Source organism: Myotis yumanensis, unplaced genomic scaffold (genome assembly GCF_028538775.1).
Source record: "Myotis yumanensis isolate MYYU_CA2020_CCGP unplaced genomic scaffold, mMyoYum1.0.hap1 SCAF_6, whole genome shotgun sequence".
Taxonomy (NCBI): Eukaryota; Metazoa; Chordata; class Mammalia; order Chiroptera; family Vespertilionidae; genus Myotis; species Myotis yumanensis.
The window spans coordinates 89,729,543-89,752,704 of record NW_027223757.1 but is presented as its reverse complement, the minus strand read 5'-3'; the positions used below and the strand labels follow the sequence as shown (position 1 = coordinate 89,752,704).

At 52.7% G+C, this 23,162-nt stretch overlaps 2 protein-coding genes across 5 annotated transcripts in view; one reads left to right on the top strand and one right to left on the bottom strand.

Moving 5' to 3' along the window:
* The window catches only part of CMTR1 (cap methyltransferase 1), a 59,682-nt gene extending 56,541 nt beyond the window's left edge, over nucleotides 1–3,141 (top strand). For all 3 annotated transcript variants that reach the window (XM_070418656.1, XM_070418654.1, XM_070418655.1), the window contains 3 exons: nucleotides 207–319; nucleotides 915–1,023; nucleotides 1,731–3,141. In XM_070418656.1, coding sequence (XP_070274757.1) covers nucleotides 207–319; nucleotides 915–1,023; nucleotides 1,731–1,863 — 355 coding nt within the window. In that variant the 3' untranslated portion in view covers nucleotides 1,864–3,141. The remainder of the gene's footprint in view (nucleotides 1–206; nucleotides 320–914; nucleotides 1,024–1,730) is intronic.
* Nucleotides 204–22,684, bottom strand: CCDC167 (coiled-coil domain containing 167). 2 transcript variants are annotated; one of them, XR_011471876.1, is made up of 5 exons: nucleotides 22,602–22,684; nucleotides 6,543–6,637; nucleotides 6,323–6,375; nucleotides 4,836–5,008; nucleotides 204–799 (listed from the first exon to the last, which is right to left on the bottom strand). XR_011471876.1 is itself a non-coding variant. In XM_070418657.1 (4 exons), exons 1-4 carry the CDS (start codon nucleotides 22,641–22,643, stop codon nucleotides 4,905–4,907), a joined length of 294 nt encoding a protein of 97 aa, XP_070274758.1. In that variant the 5' UTR covers nucleotides 22,644–22,684; the 3' UTR covers nucleotides 4,574–4,904. The 2 variants fall into 2 exon arrangements, 1 of the variants encoding a protein (XP_070274758.1); XM_070418657.1 differs by lacking the exon at nucleotides 204–799 and having other exon boundaries at nucleotides 4,574–5,008.
* Nucleotides 22,685–23,162: the final 478 nt, after the last annotated feature.

Sequence of the window (23,162 nt, the reverse complement as noted above, 5' to 3'; positions counted from 1 at the left end):
GCGCCTAAGCCTGAGCTCCGAACCCAGCACTGGACTCACTTGTGTGGCTGGAGCAATTCACTCATGTCTCTGCCTCAGTTTCCTAGTTGAACTAAGATAAACTCTTGTGGTTGGTGTGATTTTGATGATAGCAAGAAACTATGGCTAGGGTTTCCTCTCTCATGCACACACTCCATTTCCTGCCTGCATGCCTGCTTGGGAACCAGGTTGGAGATGAAGATCATCAAGGGCTCCAGTGGCACCCCAAAGCTCAGCTACACAGGGCGGGACGACAGGCACTTTGTGCCCACTGGTCTCTACATCGTCAGGACAGTGAACGGTGGGTGATGAGCGACTGTTTTCTGTCCCCGCCTCCCTCGGTGATTGGCCCAGGTCCTGCCTATGCCAGAGCTAGGGGTTCCCTACGAATGTGGGTAGCAGCCAGGCTGGCATTTCTTTGAGGTGCATGGGGTGGGGTGGGGTGGGCGGGGGATTGTGTGCCCTGAGCTGCTTCTGTTCTGTGGTGGGTCCTGGGGTTAGGTTTGGGCTGGGAAGAGAGGAGCCCAACTCGTATATGCACGTGGTGTCCTCATGGCAGGAAGGGGGTGTTCTCAGAGGGCTGCGGCAGATCCAGAAGGTCCGGCTTGGCCATTTGCATGCCCTGTAGAACCCCCTTCTTCAGGGCCCTCTGCTGGGGTCCCACAGATGTTGCCCTGGTGCAGGTTAGCAGGCCTGGGTGGGCTGGTTAAGTCTCTTAGCCGTCCTCTGGAGCCCCTTTAGGCTGGAGACGAGGGCGGCGTCCTCACAGGCTGGTCTCTGCCTGCACGTTGGGGAGGGAAGGAAGAACAGAGTGAAGGAGGGCACACCCCTGCATTGGCTTGCCCTGTCCCCCTTGGTTACTGTGTCCTTCCTGGGCTCTTCCTCTTCTTCCTCAGAGCCGTGGACAATGGCATTCAGCAAAAGCTTTAAGAGGAAGTTCTTCTACAACAAGAAAACTAAGAGCTCTACCTTTGAGCTCCCTGCAGACGCCATTGCCCCATTTCAGTAAGTAGCCTGCCCCTCAGCAGTCCCCCGCACTCCTGCCAGGATGCTAGCCAGTCCTTTGGGGCACAGCCCAGGTACTAGTACCAACTGCTGCCCATGCAGGGGCTCCCCTGAGCAAGGACCAGACTCCTCTCTACAGGGGTGTGGAGGGCGGCCTCTCCAGGGCGTGGCTGGGCCTGGGCAGTAAGCTCAGAGAGGAGAGGGATGCCAGGACCTGCTGGATGGTTGGGGGTCCTGGGTTCCGGGAACGATCCCACTTAGGGCACCTGCCCCATGGAGCAGCCACTGCTTCCCTGACTTGCTGACACAGTCCTGGTGGTGCGAACACGCTGAGTGCCCACAGCCCTGCCTCTCGTAACTCCGGGTCCCAACTGCCCTTGTCAGGACCTAGTGTCCATTTGCCAGGTTGTTGATTGTAGGTTTAAGCAGCCATTCCGATGGATGCCAACAGCAGCAGCAGCCGTTTATTGGGAAAGGTGGTTTCCTAGGACGTGAGGAGGAGCGGGAGCCTTCTGGGGTTTTGGCTGCCAGAAGGAAGACCCTCAAGTGGCATCGTTAATAGTGATGCCAGGACCTGCTGTGATGGTTGGGGTCCTGGGTGGGGACCTCCCCACTTAAGTTCATCCCCTAAACCAGTTGCCAGGGGTGGGTGGTAATCTCTTGGTCCTGATCTCTGGCTACAGCCCTCTGATTTCCTTCCTTCCCAGCATCTGCTACTATGGCCGACTCTTCTGGGAGTGGGGGGATGGCATCCGTGTACATGACTCCCAGAAGCCCCAGGACCCGGACAAGCTATCCAAGGAGGATGTCCTCTCCTTCATCCAGACGCACAGCGCCTGAGGGCCTGGGGACGCCCACTCCTACTGACCGCCCTGCTGTTCAGAGTTAGGGTGCTCTACCTGGGCCCCTCTCGAAAGGGACAGGGGAGCACAGCCTGGCCATGAGGGGTGGATGGTCTCCTCTCCATCTCCCCTGAAGAGCTCAGTCGGGGGCCATCAGAGGACACTCACATGTTCCTTCTGGGACACCTTTCAGACTTTCCTCCCCGGAGACCTGCCTGGGAACTGTCTCCCCTGCGAGGACTCAGCCTGAAAGACGCTGCTCCTACGTGGTGTGCGGTCAGGGCCCAGGGCACGTGGGGCTGCGGAGGACGTGTCAGAGCAGCAGGGCTTTGGCTCTGCTGTTCTCTCCTGTATCCTGTAGACTCACTTTTCTGAGTTCTGTGACTGCCCTGAGGGTGGCCATGCCCTAGCTTTGCCCAACTTTTTACTGGGCCAACCCTTAGTGGGTGAGGCCACTGTCAGGAGCTGGCCAGGAGCACCTGCTGTACAAATCAAGGTTTTGTTTCTTTGAACTTGCTCTGTTTTGATGCCAAGTTGGAGAAGATTTTCTTGTCTTGTCCCCCCAACCCTGTCTTGGTCTTCCCTGGAGTTCTCAGCCTGGACCTCTGACAGTCCCGCAGGCCGGGAAGGGAGGTGTGTGGCCACGCCCCTGACACCACACCAGGATGCAGGTCGCACTGTCTGTGGTAGTGGATGTGACTGCCTCCTGGGGTGGTAGAGCCTTCCTGGGCCCCATCCCCTTTTGACCCAAATCTTGGGCAGCTCTAGAAGGGGAGGAAGCACCCTCGAAGCCCTGCCTTTTTCTGTGCCGCAGCAGCAGTGGTCCCACTGCAACAGAGGGTACTTCATTTGCCACAGCCACCTTGCTACCCTTCCCTTCTTCCCCGTAGGGGGTACAGTCACTTTTGCCATTCTGTGGTGTTGGCTGAGGGGGAAGAGGGGAAGCTGGGCAGTAGCTTTGGGTAGGGATGGCACTGGTGGTTGTTTTTAATGGGAAATACCCGCCAGAGACGTTCATACAGGCTCCCTAGGGCCCCCTCCCAGTGCTAGACTGGTTTCCATGGAGATAGGGCACTGAGGCTCCCTGTCAGGTTGGAATTGGCTCCACCCTGCGGTGGGGGTGTGTCTCCAGCCAGTACCCAGCTCTCGTGCTTCCCCCCCCTTCCCCAACTCCCAGGTTGGCAGCAGCACTGCTAAAATGTTGTATTTCCACCCAGTTCTGGGTATATGTGTGTCTTGCAAAATCTTGGATCATTAAAGATAAACATATTTTTAATGCCTGTGTGGCTCTGTGCTGGGGCTGCTGCTGGTTGTCCTCGGTGTTTGGTCTGGGACTGGCTTAGAGAAAACAGCTTGGGCTGAAGGTGAAGGGGAGGAAGTTGTGCTGGAAGAAGAGAGGGTTTGTTTATTCGGAGCCTTGTCCAAGCTCAGGGCTCTCAGAGCTGCTGCTTGCTGCCAGAGAGGGGCCCAAGGAAGTCGGCAAATTATGCAGCTTCTGTTAGAAGCCAGGATGGGAGGATGAATGAACCTACAGCCCAGCAGGGTAGGGAGGCACTTTCCCCCTTACATAAATCACACAGCTCACTCTGGTGATACTGTGACAATCCAGGATCAGTCTGTGACTAAAATAACAGAGGTGTCAGACCAATTAGTACCACTAGACCAGAGGAAGAAGGGAGGGAGAGATGGTTGTGCCAACCCCCAGCCAGCATCCCTCCTTCCTGTGCCTGCACTGGGGGCTGTGCTTGGGGTGGGAGACACGCAGGTGCTGAGGGCACCTCCCACTCCGGTTCAGGCTAGTTCCTTCCCCAGTCCCATCACTGCTGGTTTCCTCTAGAGCAGTGGTTCTCAACCTTCTGGCCCTTTAAATACAGTTCCTCATGTTGTGACCCAACCATAAAATTATTTTCGTTGCTACTTCATAACTGTAATGTTGCTAGTTATGAATCATAATGTAAATATCTGATATGCAGGATGGTCGTAGGTGACCCCTGTGAAAGGGTCGTTCGACTGCCAAAGGGGTTGCAACCTACAGGTTGAGAACCCCTGCTCTAGAGCCTGCCTGCACTTTACCTGGCTCCTTCTCCCTGGCCTCATGGTCCTTCCCTGAGCTCCCAGGGCAGCTCCTTTCCATGTTTTACTTACCTAATTGGGGTGATCTCGGCTCCTAAGCCCTTCACCCTTTTGGTTGCCCTGTTCTGTCTACCTTGCTCCAGCCTCCCACACAGCATCCTGGGCCCTGTGCTGGGACTCGGGTTGGGGGATGTGCTCAGAGGCAGCTTGTGATGTCTGTGTTTGCGGCTCCTGCTTCCCCATCCTGTCGGCCCCACCTCTACCGCTTCTCCCAGCAGACTCCGCCTGATTTACTGCCCACTGTCACCATAAGTCAGTCTGGTCATTACCATGGCTCTTGTAGCCCACTCACTCCGCCAGACTCGCCAGCCTGGCTGCCTCTTCAAGACGGATTAACTCCTTGCCTCCGTAGGACTGCCAAGCGACCACTTCGAGTCCCCAGTTGCCCTTCGCTGCACAGGCCACCTTTTTCCTGCCCTAGTTGCAGGCAGGGCATGACAGCGTGTTTGGTGGGGGTGGTGGGCCCGTGGCATGATGCCCAAGCCCTGGAAATGGCTGTCAGTGTAGTTCCGGCTTGGGGAGTGCTTCCCGCTGTCTTTATTCCCTACTTAAGTTGAGGGCTCACATTCACAACCCCCCCTTCTGAGTTCTAAGCCAAGAGCTTTCCCTTGAACATCTCTTCTTCCTTGGTTCCTGAGTGCCGCCGCCCCCCTCCCCCGCACCCCCAGCTGCAGTCAGACGTGACATTTACTCAGCACACAGCCGCCTGGGTGTTCTTTATTGCCTCTCCCTTGGGCTAAGGGAGGAGCCGGCACAGTCCTGGAGACCAGGAGCGGAGGCAGGAGGGGCTGAGGAAGCCCTGCTCAGTGTCTGGTGGAGTAGAAACGCCCCTTGTACCTTGGTCCTCTTGAGTCCTAAAGGGCCTGCTTGGCTGTGACTGGGCTGTTGACTGGAGAAATCGCAGGCTCACATAGGCCAGTAGGCGTAGATGAGGCTCAGGAGGATGAAGATGGCCACGGAGAGTAGCATGTTCTTCCGGTTCTCCTGCCGAAGCAACTTGAGCTCCTTCTCTGGGAGGAAATGGTGTTGGACAGGTAGTTTAGGCCCATCTGCTATTCTCAGCTGCCTCTGCCTCTCCCACAAGTGGGTACACACACTGCTGAGGGCCGAGCTGTTCCCTGCCAGCCACTTCCTTATCCATGAAAAGGACTCTGTCCTTGATCGTCACAACCTTTTGGCTACAGATCCCACCCAGCCTCCAAAAGTCCCAACACAATGCTACTCAACCATTTCTCTTCAAATGCAGTTGAAGTTGAGGATGGAATGTGTGAGGGGTCACCAAAAGGCCACATGTGAAAGCCAAGCTATGTGGTGGCATGGTGTCACCAGGTGAGTCCCTCCACTTGTCACTGGGTGGGCTCCGTGCCCTCTGCTGGATGCCCAGCCAACAAATGAGGGACACGAAGAGGAGGCAGTTTGTGCCGTGAGGTAGTCGGGCTCACCTCTGGCAGAAGCCAGTCCTCTGCAGCCACACCGTCTCAGTGGGGATGCTGTGATTTTGTGTGAAAATTGCTAGGATGGGAGGGCACTGATGTCCCGCCTCTGCCTGTGAGCGGGAGCAGGGAGATCCTGCAGACCAGCTCTGGGCAGGCCAGACTGAGCCCAGGCTCAGGCTCAGGCAGGGGTGTGTGTACATGCACTGCACACACTGAGTGTTTCTTCAAAATCGGTCCCTTTGGAAGGTTCCCTGCCATGTGGACTGTTCTGGGCTGGTTCTAGGCCAGGTTTGGCCCCTCAGGGAGAACAGAACAGACAAGTTGGATGAGCCTCTTCGGATGAGCAGGCAGGGGCAGGAGGGCGGAAGGGGTAGTGGTGGGCCCAGCAGCTGCCCTCCCTCTAGCTCAGTGCCCTGCCAGGGTTCTACCCAGCTGTGCCCCCAGCACCCAGAAGGTGGCAGCATTGCTCCACTCCAGTAGCCCTTCAGGGCACCCAAGTTCATTCTCCTTCAAGGTCCCCAAGGCCCCGACTTCCATCACAGGGTTTTCCTGGGGGGTGGGGGTGGGGAGAGGTGGTGGCGGGGGACAGGGAAAACAGCCCTCCCAAGTCTGGGTGGATGTGAGAATCTTTTCTGGGCCTGGCTACTGTCATACCTTCGTCCCAGGAAGAACAGACCCACAGGCCTCTCGATCTCCCTTGGAACAAAGGAACAGACCTGCTCTTCCTCCATGCTGCTGGGCTGATAGTGGGTTCCTATAGCCTCCTGGGGGCTGACCCCTCCTGAAGAGCCCCTGGATCCCTGTCACCTCGTGGGCTCCCTGGGCCGTCTGTCCCTCCTGACCCTGGAACTGGAGGGTGGGGCTGGTAACGAAAGGGAACTTTCTTACCATAGTTGGAGGCTTTGTTCATCAGGCTGTTTTTCTCCTTCTCCAGAGACTTCCTGTGAGGGGGGAGGAGTTTTGTGCTCAAGCCTTTTCCTTCCCACCCAAGGGGCAGCTGGCATTCCAGGGCAAGTTGGACAAGGGCCAAGGTCTCTGTGGCAGGTGGAGGGGCCCAGGTTAGATATGAGGGGCTGAAGAAGGGCGGGAGGTGGGGCAGGAGCATTACCTGGCCTCTGGGCTCAGCTCTGCCCCATAGAGCCTGGAGTTCACCACCTCCAGGTCCCTCCGACATTGCAACAGCTTCTCCTCCAGCCCATCGATCTGAAACACAGCACACTAGCCGCTGGAGAGGGCAGCAGAGCCTTCCACCTTCCAAAATAGGCAGGGTTCTGGGATGGGGAGGAGGAAGCCCTGTCATCCCTAACATTTCTATTATGCTGTCCTCGGCCTCCATGTGGTACAGCCTGAGCCCCACTGGAAATGGCCGGGGGTGTTGCTCAGGGCCTCACACCCGCCCTGAACATGGCAGACGCCAGCCACGCAAGGGTATCCTGGAATGAAACGAGATGCTCTGGGAAGGCTCGGCCTCTCCAAAGCACCCCACGCACGTGAGGGGTGGGTGGTAGAAACCAAGGGGCAGAACCAGAGGTATTTTCCCACTGATGTTAAACTAGTCTAAGTTGTAAGAATATATATATTTTACCATGAGAACCAATACAAAGTATTGAGTGTAAAAAAATGCAGCTCAGAAACTCCTATTTCTTTCTGATTGGGTTCTTGAGGCAAAGTATTGCCCATCATCAAGGTAGCTGTAACCTGTGGGGCAAAATTGCTTCTGAAAGGTTGGTTGCCAAAGTTATCAGTTTTCCTATTTGTTTTGGCTATAATTTCAGAGATGTACACTTGATAAAATAAACCCTGGGTCCTGGTATCATGCATTTGGCCTTGAAAGTTCATCTGTGTCCATCTGTCCCCAGATGTCTGTCTAAATGGCCACCTCTCTGGGCCTGGGACTGGCTTGCTTTTCTTGAACCACTGCCCTGCTGACAGGAGCCTAGATGGGAAGGTTCAGAGGGCCTGGTAATGCTCAATTTTCCATCTGACTTAACTCATTCTCACCACGTCCCTGGGAAGGATAGCAACTATGACCTCTATTTCACAAATGGGAGAAAGGGCCCCCAAACAGAATTCTCTGAGGAGTCAGAGCGAAACACCCCTCCCCTCTTAGCGGTCTTAGTCAATTCCCTGCTCCAGTCCCTTTTAGAGTGGCCCCTGAAAAGGTGGGACCAATGATCACAAGTTCGAATCCAAGTCCCAGGCCTGTGGTCAGGCCAGTGTCGGAGTTGCACTTAAGTCCCTATGCCTTCTGCCCCTCTCCCTGGCCAGCACCCATCCTGGGTCAGCCATTTCCCTCATCCCAGTGCCTGGCACAGACGATGCACCAGCTATCCCCTTTCCTGCAGCCCAGCCTGCTGCCAACTCTGCCTCCGGAAACAGGGTCCTGTGGGAGGGAGCAACTGCATCGTGTTGAGTTAATTGCCTGGTTAATTGTGTCATTTCTCTGCTAATGGGCACCAACGGGACGGTTGTCCTGGGAAACAGCCCCAACCAGGAGACAGGGCCTGTGCCTGGGGAGGCCAAAGGCCATCCTAGAATAGGCGCTGTAGGGAGATGAGCTCTGGGGAGCCAGGCTCCAGGAACAGCCACGGCTGATGCCGATGGTCAGTGGAACCAGAGCTGGAGCTGGGGAAAGCAAGTACTTCAGGCAGCCATGAGGCCCGGTCTTGATAGCAGCACCCCCAACACACAGAGCCCAGCCCCTCAGAACCCTGAGATTTGCTGTTTCCATTCCAGGGTGTAGAAACCCCAATCAGAACACCAAATTCCATGCTGGGTCCTACACAAAGCTTAATTCTTGAAGCTCTACCTCCTCCATGAGGCCTCTGCTGGAGGGGTACTGCCTCCTGCCCCCAGCAAATAGTCAGTCCTCTCATGAGGCTGAGCATGTACTGTCATTCCAACTTCGTGTGTACAAACCTCATCTTCCCAAATGCTGGGAGCCCCAAGGGCAGAGGGTGTAAACTTGGAGTTTGGGGTTCAAGTCTGGCCCAGATGGACCCATTGCACTCATTTATGTGCCTGCTTGGCCCCTAGGGCTGACTTTGTAGCTCCTGTCCTAGAAGCATGTTGGCCATTTGTCTCCTTTGTGACCACAGGCCTGGCCCACTGCAGTCTTTGTAGCCATGGAGTAGGGTTGGGCATGGCTGGGGCCCAGGAGCTGGGATGGATTTAGGCCTCATGTAGCAATGGTCACTGAAAGCCTCCACTTGTGCCCAAAGAAGCTGGGAGAAGTTAGGAGAAGCAACTGTCATGCACATAGATATGGCCTTTGTGGATCACCTAGTGCAGTATTAGTCCTTGGTTAGATTTCTCCCTGCCACCCCTTGGGCCAGGCCGTGGTTTGCATGTCATTCTGGGAAGGAAAAGTTTGGGGATTTCCATCCCTAAACACTTCTAGAAGGCTATCAGGTGTCCAAACAAGCGCTAACTGGCCCGGAGCAAGGCCAGGAACTCATGCTAAGCAAAATCTTTAAATTGAGGTTGGCAAGCTGCAAGTGGCCAAGCCAATCTGCTGCTGTGCTCCGGGCAGGGCCTGTGGAGCTGGCAGTCGGAGACCTTTATCTGAACAAGCCCAATTTCTCTGCAGTTCCACTGAATATCCCCACTTTCATTTACTACTTTTTAATGAGGCTTAAACAGACTAACACAAATCAAGGTTTTAGGGACTCAAGTTCTAACCTCCCTCTATGAATATTTATGTCCTGCTGACAGCTCTTTCTGACTCTCTTCTAAATAGCAAGTTCCCCTTCTTGTAACCCAACTGCTGGGTGTGGGCTGAGTGGGGGAGGCTGAGGCTGTCAGGCAGCTGGCTGGCTCTTAGAAGGCCGCTCACCCATCTGCAGAAGGTGACTCTGCTGGCAAACCCCTGCAGCACTTGCTGAAGCAGAAGCTGGCTCTCGGGCAGCTGTAATAATGGGTGCAGAGATTCCACGTGACCTCGGGCTGCAGAGAAGCCTGGGAGGGAGGGTCAGGATGCATCTTTTAGTTGTGACTGGAGTCAGGAGTGGTGGCTACAGAGTAGAACTGACAAGATGGGCCAGAAATGGGCCAGAAGACTCAGAAAGTGGGCCTTAAAGAAGACTCTAATTAAATTTTCAGTCAACTCTCAATGACACGCACCAGGATTATGCTCTTTGCAGAGTCCCTGCAAATCTGCAGTCCTTTAGCTTTCACTCTGCCGGCAGGCTGAAGGCAACCGAGAAGATAGCAAGGCTCAGGAGAGAAGACACAGGGCTTATGACCAGAATAAGGAGACAAATGGCAAGAAGATTCTAGAAACATAAGAGTCAAAGCTGGGCAAGCAGTTGGAAGCCCAAGTGCCTAGAAATCTGAAATTGTGGCTCCTGAAAAGTGTGGTCACATGGAGTGGGGCCTGCACCCAGGTGCCTCAGCCTGTCGCTCACGTGCCATATTCCTTAATCCTATCTTTGTAGAACAAAGATCATGTTTCATATTCCCAAGGATGTGAGGATGATGTGAGGCAATACATGTAAGGTGCTTGAACAGTACTCAACGCACATAGTAGTTCAGGAAGTATTTGCTACCATTATCACCAGAGAAGTTTTCACTGGATCTTTGGGGAATAAAAAGAAAAGTTAATTTGTGGCAAGAGGAAGAAAAGGAGCTGGATGTGTGTGGGGCTGATGGACAAATCTGCCCTGGCCACTGACTGGTAGCAGTGGGAAGAGGAACCCCTCTGGCTGGATGTGGTCATCCTCTGAGTCAGGGGGGAGTTCAGGGGTGGAGACTGCAGGGTAGGCCATCAGGACAGCAAGGCCTCCACAGGCCAGCCCATCCAGCTGGCTCAGGACATGCATACTTGGAACTTTGTCACTGGCCTGGGGAGAAGCTGGGCTGGGGCCTTGGAGCCAGCACCAGGTTGTAGAGGCTGGGCCTGGTGGAACCCAAGGATGACAGGCCTACAGCAGTGGCTAAGGGCAAAACAGACTCATGTGGTCTGGGCACTCTGGGGAAACATGGAATGGCAGGTGGAGTCTCGGTTCACCCACACCATGTCTCTATGGGTCCTGGCACCCAGCTAAGCTGGGAGCAGGAATGCGAAGCCCCAGGACTAAGGCAGAAAGAGGCCCCATCATAAGAGATCCAACCAACACTAGTGGGGAGAGTTACATTCTGGAGGCCATGGAGACTCTCAGGACACATGCTGGATAGCAGGATAATTAGCAGGAGGAGTGTGGTGGCCCAAGCCTGGCTCCAGTGCTAGGATTTTCCTGGCGCTGTAGGTGGGTAGCAATGCTGGCTATGACTGTCACAGGCAAAGTGGTTACAGCCAAGGAGGGGACTGAGACAGGGAACTCATTCAGACAGTACGGGGGGCCCCCAATGTACAATAACATTAAGAAGTGTCCATACATTATGTTCATATTCAGAAGACCAAGTGCCCGTTTTTATACAGGAAAATGAACACTTTAAGTCACTAAGATGACAGCAGGTGCAGCACGGCTGCAAAGGAACCCAAGGAAGTAAAAGGCAGTAGTGTGACCTCCCTACAAGTTAGCAAACTGTACCCGGTAGGTGTTGTGGAAACTCATATGCAAGCAGTTAAAGGACCAAGCAGTCAGTGGTGAGTATGCAGGGTGCCCTGGTGGTAAGTCTGTAATTTGACCCCGAGACCAGCAGTGGCTAAAACCTGGGGAAGATGGAGAGCTGCGAGGGGAGAAGGAGAAAGGAGGGAAAACGAGGTCTATAAGGTAGGAAGTGGGAAGGAGCATTCCTCAAGAAGGAGGGAGCTGACCATCTAGAGGAGGGCTGGAGCCAGGATCCAGGAAGCCTGTCCTGTATGGGAAAGGCCCACGAGTAATTCTGCCACAGAACCACTGCCTTCCTATCCAAGCACAGACTGAGGACTGGGTGCCTGGCGGGTGGCTTTGAGAGTGAGCAGAAGAGCAGGCTCAGCGAGAAGTACAAGGCCAAGGATCCTCCACAGACGCAGGGATGTTTCCTGCAGAAGAATGTTAAGATCTGAAGTCAGTCCAGCAGTCAAGGTCACCATGGGCCATGACCCCAGCCAAGTGTGGCCATTGCTCCTGCTGGCAGATGCCAAGGAAAAAAAGGGCTGTTCATTTTCAGTCATCAGGGGCAGGGACTCTCCCGGTGGCCTTCGAGGCCCCTCCTTCAGATGCAGCTCCAAGGCACTCTGATGACAGCTCAGTAACCCCCAGCAGCTAAGCAAAATCCCCTCTGCCATCTGACTTGGGGAATAACACCTTATTCTCAGAGCTTTAGGGAAGTCTCCCTGGGGTCCTATATGCCATAAAACCACTGTGTTAAGAGAAACTGTAAAATTCGTCTCAAATCCCCGTGAGGCATCTTTTCAGGAGTATGGAGCCTCCTGGAATTAAAGTCCTCAATGAGACCTCTTTGGGGGCAAGAAACATGAGTGCCAGCTCACACACAAACCGCCCAGCACACTGGTCGGGTCAGGCCCCACGGGGCCAGCTCCAGGCCTGGCTGCCACCAGGGCCTGGCATGCAGCTTTTATTCTGCTGACAAGAACGAGCCACAGGCTGTGGCACCATTATGGAAGCTTCCCCTCTTGAAGGTGGCTAACAGGTGCTCCCCTGATCATCTTGACACCCTGGGAGGGGCTCCCTGCCCACTCCCTAAGTTGCCACTGTTAAGAGCCAAGCTTTCTTCTGGGAAAGGGCAGAGGCACCCTCAGGGCTTGGCACTGGCCACTGCTTTCTAGTTCAGGAAGTCATTTCCGGTCTTGCTGGCCTTGCTCTCGGGAGCTCCCAACCGGTGAGTGAGAAAAGTGGCTGGGAATGAGTTCACCCCAGGAGCCAGGCAGTGGTTACAGGGCACATCCTGCACCTGCCTGGCCAGGTCCTTGCTGAGCACCAAGATCTACTAAAAAGCACGGTGCTGGGGTATCTGAGCCCAACTCAAATCACCAAGTTTTGTGTGTCTAGACCAGGGGTGGGCAAACTTTTTGACTCGAGGGCCACAATGGGTTCTTAAACTGGACCGGAAGGCCGGAACAAAAGCATGGATGGAGTGTTTGTGTGAACTAATATAAATTCAAAGTAAACATCATTACATAAAAGGGTACGGTCTTTTTTTTTTTAGTTTTATTCATTTCAAACATCTTTGCCCACGGCTGGAGACGGCACAGAAGGAGTCAAAGCTGCCTCATGGAGGCCAACGGTCCACACAAACTAAACCACAACAGCCCAGGAGAGGCACCACTGCACATGCGCCATGTGCAGGCACTTCTGCGCTCCTCTCGATCCCCTCATGGGATGCTCACAATAACCCCGAATGAGCAGTGTTATTAGTATCGACATTTGCAGCTGAGGAAACTCAGGCCATGGAGATGAAGGAATCTGCCAGGCTCACACAGCCAGTCCATGGAGAGCCAGGCAGTCCGAGTCTGGGCTGCTAGCCACCAGCCTACATAAGAAAGCTAAGAGCCACTCTTAGCTCCTGGGTGCAGCCTCCACTCCTTACACCCTGGGCTAGACAGTTTGTGGGCAGCTTCATATATGCTACCCAAGGTCAACATCAACTCTACAAGGAAGGGACTGCCCCCATTTTAGAGAGAAGCTAACACCCGGCACAGAGATTTTAAGCAACCAGCCCAAGGTTATGTGATTGGGAAGTGGCAGAAGTGGGGTCAGGAATCTGAGTTTTTCTGCTCCAGAACTCATGCTCCTTCTTTAAAACCCCTCATGAAAACCTTCATGACAAAGAAGGGCTCTGTGGAAACGATTCCAGGTCCTAGTCCAAGTCCACCCAAGCTTGCGATCTGGCCTCCACAGATTCTCTACTCTGAGTAAACGTGTCCAGGGCTTTGCTGGTCTCTATCCACATAACAGCTACGCTCCATGAGGGAAGAACCTGACTGAAATCCATTTGCTGGGAAACACTGAGACGGGAGCTGAGCATCTGCCCTCATGAAGGCAATTACCCTCCACCTGCCGGCTGCAGCACCCCAGGCACCCTCCCCGAAACTGTGTAAACTGCCCAAGCGCCTTCCCAAACCCACAAAAACAGACCCAGTGTGCCCACTTCCACCTCTCCCACCCCCTGTCCAGTGTGCAGATGATGTTTTACCGAGTTGTACACTTGAAACCTGTATGGTTTTCTTAACCAATGTCACCCCAATACATTCAACTTAAAAACAAAAAAACCAGACCCCGTTTGGAGAAGGAAAAGGTGGGCTAGTGAGCCTGATGTGCCCTTCCTTCCCCAGAGACATCTAAGCCTTTCTTTTCACGAGTTAATTCACAGCTGAGTGGTGTGAGCTGACCCAGCTCCAGCCCCGCAACCTGGGAACTGGGTTCTGGAGATCCACCCATTTCAGTCCGGAGGCCCCGGTGTTTATTATATCCGGCAAAGGAGCTGCACCACCTGCCCAGATGGTCTCTGGCAAGAGCACTAGGGTTTCCATCTGGGGCCTCAGGCCACACAGCCAAGCCACATGGGAGACACAGGCCTGTTTTTCCGGTGAGTGGCTTCAACCCGCAAAGGGCTGATTACTCTGGCATTACTTAAGGGGTGTTTTTCTGTGGAGGAGGCTCCTAGGGCTCTGTGGGGGCAGAAAATCCTCCACCCATGGCTCCCCAAAGATCAGGCCCTGTGAGAAGCTCCTCTCCGGGGCTGAGCCAATGAAGACAGGTGACCTTTCCAAATTTTAATCAATGAACAATTTTCAGGAGAAGCAGAGCGCCCAGGGGCTTGTTTCTCTCGAGAGTCACCCTGGCCCTGGGTCAGGAACGCGAGGGTCCCTGCTGAAGCCCACGCAGCCCCGAGACACCCCGAGACCTTCGTGTGCCAAGCAGTTGCCAGGAGAGACGCACTCTCTGCCTGCAGCCTTCATCTGTCCCTGGCCAGAACGTTGTTTGGAGTTTGTTTTCTCTTCTTTCCCCAAATATATTTTTTGATAAATTAGCAAAAGCTTCTTCATCGCTGAAAGGCTGAAAGTATTTTTCAAGAACTGGCATCTACCCTGCGCCTTATGAATTCATTAATTAAGATGCTGGCAAACAGCCACTCCACACATGCTGACATCCAGCCGTGTTAGGTAATGAGGTTTTAGTCTCCTGACCCCCGTCAAGTGGAGCGGAGCCAGACACAGGCTGCCGAGAGAAATCACCTGCCCACTGCTGACCTGTCGCTTGTGCCTGGCAGCAGGTGAGGCTCATTTAATGGTCAGCGGCCCTTGAACAGTCTCCACATGTCGCCAGCCTTTCTCCCAGCCCCTGGCTGGGCAGTACCCAACTGCCTGCTCCACTGTGGCCTCCTAACCTCTGACCAGCAAACCACTCAGATAGGCCCAGGTATCAGAGACAAGGGTTCAAGTGCCTCCTCCAGCCACTCAAGCCAATTGGGTAGATATTTATTGCTTGTAGCCCTTGTCTCAGAAAATTGGTAGGCTCCGTCAGCTCCAGAGCTGAGGCTGCCTTCATCCACACTCAGTGCTTCTGCCCCTCCCTCCCCTCAGGGAGCTTACAGCAGGACTGACGTGAAACAGATCATTGTAAGTGTCAAGGCTCCTTTCCTCTGGCGCTCATCCTGTCTAAGCCATTTTCTCCTCTCAACCTACCACCTCAACTTAATTGTCACTGATCTGGGCCTCTTTTTCTGATAAGGATTCCAGTAAATTCTAAACGACTACCATTAACTTTTATTCCCTACAGCAGGCACTATTAGTTGGCCAGCACAGCATCGATTACCAACCCCCTTCTTTGTCTGACTCCATTACAGAAGTGAGAAAAGATCAACAGATGTTTACCAGCCTCACTGCAGCTAGGAGTGGTCCTGACCCAGTTCTGGCCAATAAGATGTTCCAGAAGTCTGCTAAGAGACTCTGGGGAGGGCTTATGCTTTGCTTATAAAAGGCACAAAGAGTGTTGTAGTTCCTTTCTCCTTCTTCCTTATTTGAAGTTGGATATGATGAATGGAATTCGGGCAGCTATCTTGTGACTACGAAGAAACAGCTAAGAGAAAGCAGAAATACCAGCCCTGACATAGCTGCGCTTTAGAACCAATGCCACCAATCTCCAAATTTTCTGCTTGGGGTGGGGTGGGGGAAAGAGGGAAGTATACTCCTATTTGTTTAGGCCAAGGGTCACTGGATATATAAACATCATTTGTGGGCCATTCAAAATTATCAACTTAAAAATTAGCCTGCTATATTTGGTCAAACATTTAATTAATTCACCCCTAATGCCTTGGTTGGACCAGACCAAATGATTTCATGGGCCTCATCCGGCCCTCAGGTTGGACATTCCCGTCCTGGTTTGGTCACTTGAGGTCAGTTTTCTGTAACCTGTAGCCAAAAGCTTTACAAACTGATATGTTTTTGTATTAGGGAACAGATCCAACCAAGTATCTCCTTTAAGATGTCAACTAAGACACTGCACATCTGTTAAGACAGCTGTCTGCTAAAACATCTACAGACATTAAGTTGAAGGGTCCAGTTTTGAAAGAAATGCACAAGGACCAAGTAACAGCTCATCACTACCAGAGGTTTAAAAACAAACAGGTTTGACACCAGCCAAAATCCTATCGCTTTATACTGAAATGCAACCTTTCCCTCAGCCAGAACCCGCCTATCAGTTTTGACAGAAATACAACTCCCCCCTCCTCCCATACAGCATTAAAATCAGTACCAGAGAATGGTGATTTCTCATCTGAACTGTAATTCTTTCTTGCTCTTCAGAATGAACTCTCAAAAGTTAAAACGCATAGCCAGTTTTTTCCAACTCTGAAATCTCACAAGGTGGCAAATCAGTTGGATAAGAAGGTCTCATGAGTAGCCATGAGTGGGGGAGGCTAGGAGGTGCCTTGGTTGTCCTGCAAGGTGACTGCCCCATACAGTTGGCCGGAGCCAGCCCTCGGGGTGAGAGCTGCCCGCTCAGTAATTGCTTCATTACAACAAGTGGGGACTGTTTGCAGGTGCTGAGATCACTCACTTGTGGGGGTTTTATTGCCCTGGTCAGATTAACAAACATTTCTGATTAAATCACCACTTCATTGGCTCTAAGCACACAACTTTTAATGAGGACAATATCTACTGCTACTGAGCATCAGTGCACATTCAATACTCAGACCCGCTGGGGGCAATGGACGAATAAGGTGAGGAGACAGTCAGATGCCAAGCTTTTTCTAAGGTGCACAGTTACAGATCTCAAATGTCAGAATATCCAAGCAAAAAGTAACCTTAGAGATCAAGATGGCAAATGTAAATATCTACTAGCATATTGGTATTGACAGGTAAAAAAAAAAATATTGGCAAATGTGACTGGTATAAGGTGGTATTAGAGCTCCCCCCACCCGCCCCAAATTCAAAGCATTTTTAAAACCATGTCAGCCAAACAAAAGACATCTGTCATCTGTATTTGACCATAGTGAGTCTGTAAACCCTGGTGAAGTTACAGATGAGAAAACTAAAGTCCAAACAAGGGGGTTGACGTAGTCATGATAAAAAACACCCACAAGAACCACAAAGGTGCTAATACAGAACACTGCTTATTGATAACTAGAGGCCTGGTGCACGAAATTCATGCACTGGGGGGTGGGGAACCTCAGCCCTGCCTGTGCCCTCTTGCAGTCCAGGAGCCCTCAGGGGATGTCCAACTGCCACGAAGGCGGAAGAGGCTCCCATAATCGCTGCTGCGCTTGCCAGCCGTGAGCCCGGCTTTTGGCTGAGTAGTGCTCCCCCCTGTGGGAGCACACTGACAACCAGGGGGCAGCTCCTGCATTGAGCGTCTGCCTCCTGTTGGTCAGTTCGAATCATAGCAACCGGTTGTTCCGCTGTTCAGCTGATTTGCATATTAGCCTTTTATTATATAGGATAACACTGCCAGACATCTGTTAGGCACTTTAAATAGATTTCCTCATTTAATCCACAAAACCACACTGTGAGGTAAGTTGCAATCTGTGTAGACTGTGGAATGTCCACTAAAACAGTGGTAGCCAACCGGTGGTCCGTGAACCACTTGTGGTCCGTGAGGTCTGAAAGGTTGGCGACTGCTGCACTAAAACACACTAGCTCCTTCTTCCATTGCAATCAGGCTGTAGTTGGGCATGTGGCCTCCTAACTGATGAATGTATTTCCCAGCCTGCCCCTGCAGTTAGATGAGGCCTCGCTTCTTAGCTTGCATTTTGGCCAATGGAAAATGGGAACTTTAGGCCCAGGACTCTTAAGACAGCGGGTGTATTTCTCCATTCTCTCTTTCCCAGCCAGTGGGTGTGGCCTGGTTTCATTCATGAGGTTACAACAAGGACCTAGGGGAAGGCAGAGCCACAAGATGGAAGGAATACAGCGGAACCACTACTGTCCTAGTAGTCTACACCAGGGGTTGGCCAACTATAGCCTGTGGACCTGTTCTATAAATAAAGTTTTACTGGAACATAGTCACACCCATTAATTTACATACTGTCTATGGCTGCTTTTGTGCTAAGACAGCCTATCTGAGTGTAGTTGATGCATGTTATTTGTGGTAGTTACGTTCTATAAAGCTGCCACCAAAAATGAATGAGCAAATACTGAACCAGGTTAGGTCCCTATGAGCCTCCGGTCACATCATTATTATCAACGGATCAATAAAAAACCTTGTTTTGTGTGTATTTCTGTTTAAAAAGGCCTACTGTCATATATATTCTTGATTCATTAACATTGAACACACAGTCAACAATACTGTAACTCAGACCTGAACAAAATAACACACACATGTTGTCTGTAAGGCACATGAAGCCTTCTTGCACTTTGGAAAACTAGACAGCACTACACTTGAGGGCATTTTAAACAGCAAAATCACCAGCAAGAAGCACAAAATTATAAAAAATGTGGCACTAAATAGACCAAAAAAGGGACACTTGTTTACTATATAAGAACTGAAATAAGGCTTGGCTGGTGTTGTTCAGAGGTTGAGCATCGACCTCTGAACCAGGAGGTCATGGTTTGATTCCCAATCAGGGCACATGCCTGGGCTGTGGGCTTAATTCCCAGTGTGGGATCTCTCTCATCAGTGATGTTTCTATCTCTCTCTCCCTTCCTCTCTGAAATCAATAAAAATATATTTTAAAAAAAGAAAAATAACTAAAATAAGAAGGCAGAACACTACCTTGTTCAAACATAGTGGGATCTGTAGGCCTCCAGTGACCACAATTTTTTTTGTTAACCCTCACCTGAGGATACTTTTCCCACTGTTTTTAGAGAGAGTGGGAGGAACAGCGTGGGAGAGTGGAAGGGAGGGAGGAAGAGAAACATCGATGTGAGAGACACATTGATTGGTTGCCTTCAGCACCTGACCTGACTGGGCCTGGGGATCGAACCTGAAACCCAGGTGTATGCCCTTGACCGGGAATTGAACCCATGACCCTTTGGTGCGTGGATGGATGCTGTAACCACTGAACACCACCAGCCAGTGCTCAACTTTTTTACTGCTTTGAGTTTGTCTGTGACTTACTGCAAAAGCACTCTAAATATTGATTTGGGGGTTACAAATACATTTTAACAAGTAGGAAAATTCACAAATACAGACTCCATGAATAATGAGGATCAACTGTAGTTGCAACAGAGACCATATGGCCCACAAAGCCTAACATATTTACTATCTGAACCTTAGAAACAATGTCTGCCCATCCCTGTTATAGCATGTTAGAAAAAAAAACCTTTTCTTGTTCTTAAAACCACTGATTTTGGGGGTTCCTGTTATAGCAGCTTACCATGTCCTAATACAGACTATAAAGTCTATTCTTGTCCCACTACACAGTGCCTTCTCATTTGACCATCTATTATTCTCTTTCAGAAGGAGATTCCTATTTCCATCAACCTTTTTTTTTCTACCAAGTAGGCTGATGTTTCTCAAGAGGTGGTACTAAAACCTCCTGCTTCAGCATGGTGTGTGTAGCTTGTTGAAAGCATTTGACTTGGCCCTGGCCAGGTAGCTCATTTAGTTAGAGCATCGTCCCAATATTCCAAGGTTGTGGGTCCCCCAGTCCGGGCACACATAACAATCAACCAATGATTGTATAAATAAATGAAACAACAAATCAATGTTTCTCTCTCTCTCAAATCAATCAATAGAAAAAAACAAATTATTTGTTAAAAATACCACTCCCGCCGAAACCGGTTTGGCTCAGTGGATAGAGCGTCGGCCTGCAGACTGAAGGGTCCCAGGTTTGATTCCGGTCAAGGGCATGTACCTGGGTTGTGGACACATCCCCAGTGGGAGATGTGCAGGAGGCAACTGATCGATGTTTCTCTCTCATTGATGTTTCTAACTCTCTATCCCTCTCCCTTCCTCTCTGTAAGAAATCAATAAAATATATTTTAAAAAAAATACCACTCCCCAACCCCCCAAAACACACACACATACACACACACACACACACACACACACACACACACACATGCGCGAGTCCTACTGAATTACTCCAGGCAGGGGAGAATTCAACCCTCCATCGTAAAAAGCTCTACAAATGATACTTAATGCAGCCTTAACTGTGAGAGGCACTGAACTGATAGGAAACTCAAGAACACTATTACCCTCTCTGTTTTTTAATCCTAACTGGAGAACATGTTTTCTTAATTAATAGAGAGAGAGAGAGAGAGAGAGAGATCGCTGTGAGACAGGAACATCAACTGGTTGCTTCCCAAGGTGCCCAATCAAGGATGGAACCGCTGGGAGGTGACCTAAGGGACTGTGACCTCTGGGAGGTGACCTGAGGGACTGTAACCTGTGGGAGGTGACCTGAGGGACTGTAACTGCTGGGAGGTGACCTGAGGGATTGTAACCGCTGGGAGGTCACCTGAGGGACTGTAACCGCTGGGAGGTGACCTGAGGGACTGTAACCTGTGGGAGGTCACCTGAGGGACTGTAACCTGTGGGAGGTCACCTGAGGGACTGTAAACACTGGGAGGTGACCTGAGGGACTGTAAACACTGGGAGGTGACCTGAGGGACTGTAACCGCTGGGAGGTCACCTGAGGAACTGTAACCGCTGGGCGGTGACCTGAGGGACTGTAACCTGTGGGAGGTGACCTGAGGGACTGTAACCTGTGGGAGGTGACCTGAGGGACTGTAAACACTGGGCGGTGACCTGAGGGGCTGTAACCTGTGGGAGGTGACCTGAGGGACTGTAAACACTGGGCGGTGACCTGAGGGACTGTAACCTGTGGGAGGTGACCTGAGGGACTGTAACCGCTGGGAGGTGTCCTGAGGGACTATAACCTGTGGGAGGTGACCTGAGGGACTGTAACCGCTGGGAGGTGACCTGAGGAACTGTAAACACTGGGAGGTGACCTGAGGGACTGTAAACACTGGGAGGTGACCTGAGGGACTGTAACCGCTGGGAGGTGACCTGAGGGACTGTAACCGCTGGGCGGTGACCTGAGGGACTGTAACCTGTGGGAGGTGACCTGAGGGACTGTAAACACTGGGCGGTGACCTGAGGGGCTGTAACCTGTGGGAGGTGACCTGAGGGACTGTAACCTGTGGGAGGTGACCTGAGGGACTGTAACCGCTGGGAGGTGACCTGAGGGACTGTAACCTGTGGGAGGTGACCTGAGGGACTGTAACCGCTGGGAGGTGATCTAAGGGGACTGTAACCGCTGGGAGGTGACCTGAGGGACTGTAACCTGTGGGAGGTGACCTGAGGGACTGTAACCGCTGGGAGGTGATCTAAGGGGACTGTAACCGCTGGGAGGTGACCTGAGGGACTGTAACCGCTGGGAGGTGATCTAAGGGGACTGTAACCGCTGGGAGGTGACCTGAGGGACTGTAAACACTGGGAGGTGACCTGAGGGACTGTAAACTCTGGGAGGTGACCTGAGGGACTGTAACCTGTGGGAGGTGACCTGAGGGACTCTAACCTGTGGGAGGTGACCTGAGGGACTGTAACCTGTGGGAGGTCACCTGAGGGACTGTAACCTGTGGGAGGTGACCTGAGGGACTGTAACCTGTGGGAGGTGACCTGAGGGACTGTAAACACTGGGCGGTGACCTGAGGGACTGTAAACACTGGGCGGTGACCTGAGGGACTGTAACCTGTGGGAGGTGACCTGAGGGACTGTAACCGCTGGGAGGTGACCTGAGGGACTGTAACCGCTGGGAGGTGACCTGAGAACTGTAACCTGTGGGAGGTGACCTGAGGGACTGTAACCGCTGGGAGGTGACCTGAGGGACTGTAACCTGTGGGAGGTGACCTGAGGGACTGTAATGCATCAGCAACAAGATGCACTAGAAGAGAAATCACCTGATTCTCAGCTCCTCCAACGCTTCAACTAGACTCTCCTCGAACCCTCAGTTTCCTCGTCTGTAAAAATCTCACAGGCTTGTCCTGAGGATGAACTGAGGATGCAAACGAAGTAGCACGTAGCTGCTGCTATATCCATATGGATCCATTTTCTTTCTCTCCCACATGCAGCAAATTATTTTTATTTTTTAAATCCTCACCTGAGGATTTTAAAAACTGATTTGAGAGAGAGAGACTCCCATGACACGCCCTGACCGAACCCACACCTTCTGTTCCAGGAGAGGACACTCCGGGCAACTGAACGACCCGCCAGGGCGCAGCAAGTTATTTGTAAGCCATTTGGGGACACCGCCACTGCGCGATCCTCTACAAGTTCCCGCAGGTTCCCAAGGCAAGTTTCGTTACAGGCTTCAGGCCCCAGAGGGAAAATGTCCCATCGCAGCAAAGTTAAGCCACTACTGACACACGAAAGAGTGTGGACTCCCTAACCTGCAGGCGTCCCTCATCCACAGCCCTCGACCCCTCTGTGCCCCCCTGCACTGCCCGCCCCTCTGGGGTCCTCAATGAAGGTCTCCCTGCAGGACCTCATTGCCTGTCCCGCCCCCTTCGGGGCCCCGGTTCCCTCCGCGTCTCTTCCCTCCGGGGTTCCGCTCCCCAGGCTCCCATTTTGCTGCGTCCCCCCCCGCCCCGCCCCCCCCCCCCCCCCCGGCTCCTATCTCTGCTGCCCCCCGGATCTCCAGCATCCGGTTCCTTCCTCAGGCCCCTGAGGGCCCGGTACCCACAGGGGCCTCCCAAGACCCTCGCGTCTCCCAAGCTCGCGGCGCCCTGACCCTCACGCCTCCCTAGGCCCCTCCTCCAACCTGCACCGGCCGACCCACCACCCGGCCGCGGGGAGAGACAACGAACGACGTGGCCCACCCTCCGCTCTCCCCTCACCTCCAGAGCGACGCCCAGATTCTCCCGCTTCTTTTTAGTCATGTTGCTCGCCGGGATCCCACAGTCATCATTGGACGCGCCCATTCGTAGCACCACGCATGCGCAAGCACTCGTGCTCCCCCCTCATTGGCCACCAAGGCGGCGGGAGGTGGGGCTCCTGGCGGGCGCCATCTTGTTGAGGGGCGTGGCCAGCGCGGCGCCGCCATGTTTGTGCGGGGCAACCTCTAGTTTGGCCTTAGCCTGGGGCCGGGGGAGGGTAGATGGCCTGAGGGCAACCGCGGCAGGCAGAGCTGCCCCTGGCCTTCCACATTCAAAGCCCCTTTAGGGCACCGAGAGGCCTTTCCCACCTCTTCTTCCTGCCCGTCATCCCCTTAGTGACCGCCCTGCACACTTTGAGGCCAGCCTGCACCCCCCAGCCCCCATTGAAATCCTGTCCAACCTTCACGGCCCATCCTGAGGCACTGCTGCTCCAGAAGCCCTCTCTTGAGTTCCTTGGCCTTTTGGGATCTGATCACGACCTCCTGTTGCTATTCCTCCTTTTTGTCCTGTGTTATTTTGCTC

Excerpts from the sequence above, each read along its gene's own strand:
- CCDC167 (XM_070418657.1), bottom strand. The coding sequence starts at position 22,643 with ATGACTAAAAAGAAGCGGGAGAATCTGGGCGTCGCTCTGGAG. Across the intron at positions 6,376-6,542 it reads GAGCTGAGCCCAGAGGCCAG|GAAGTCTCTGGAGAAGGAGA; the intron begins GTAATGCTCCTG and ends CCCCCCTCACAG. Across the intron at positions 5,009-6,322 it reads GAACAAAGCCTCCAACTATG|AGAAGGAGCTCAAGTTGCTT; the intron begins GTAAGAAAGTTC and ends ATTTCCTCCCAG.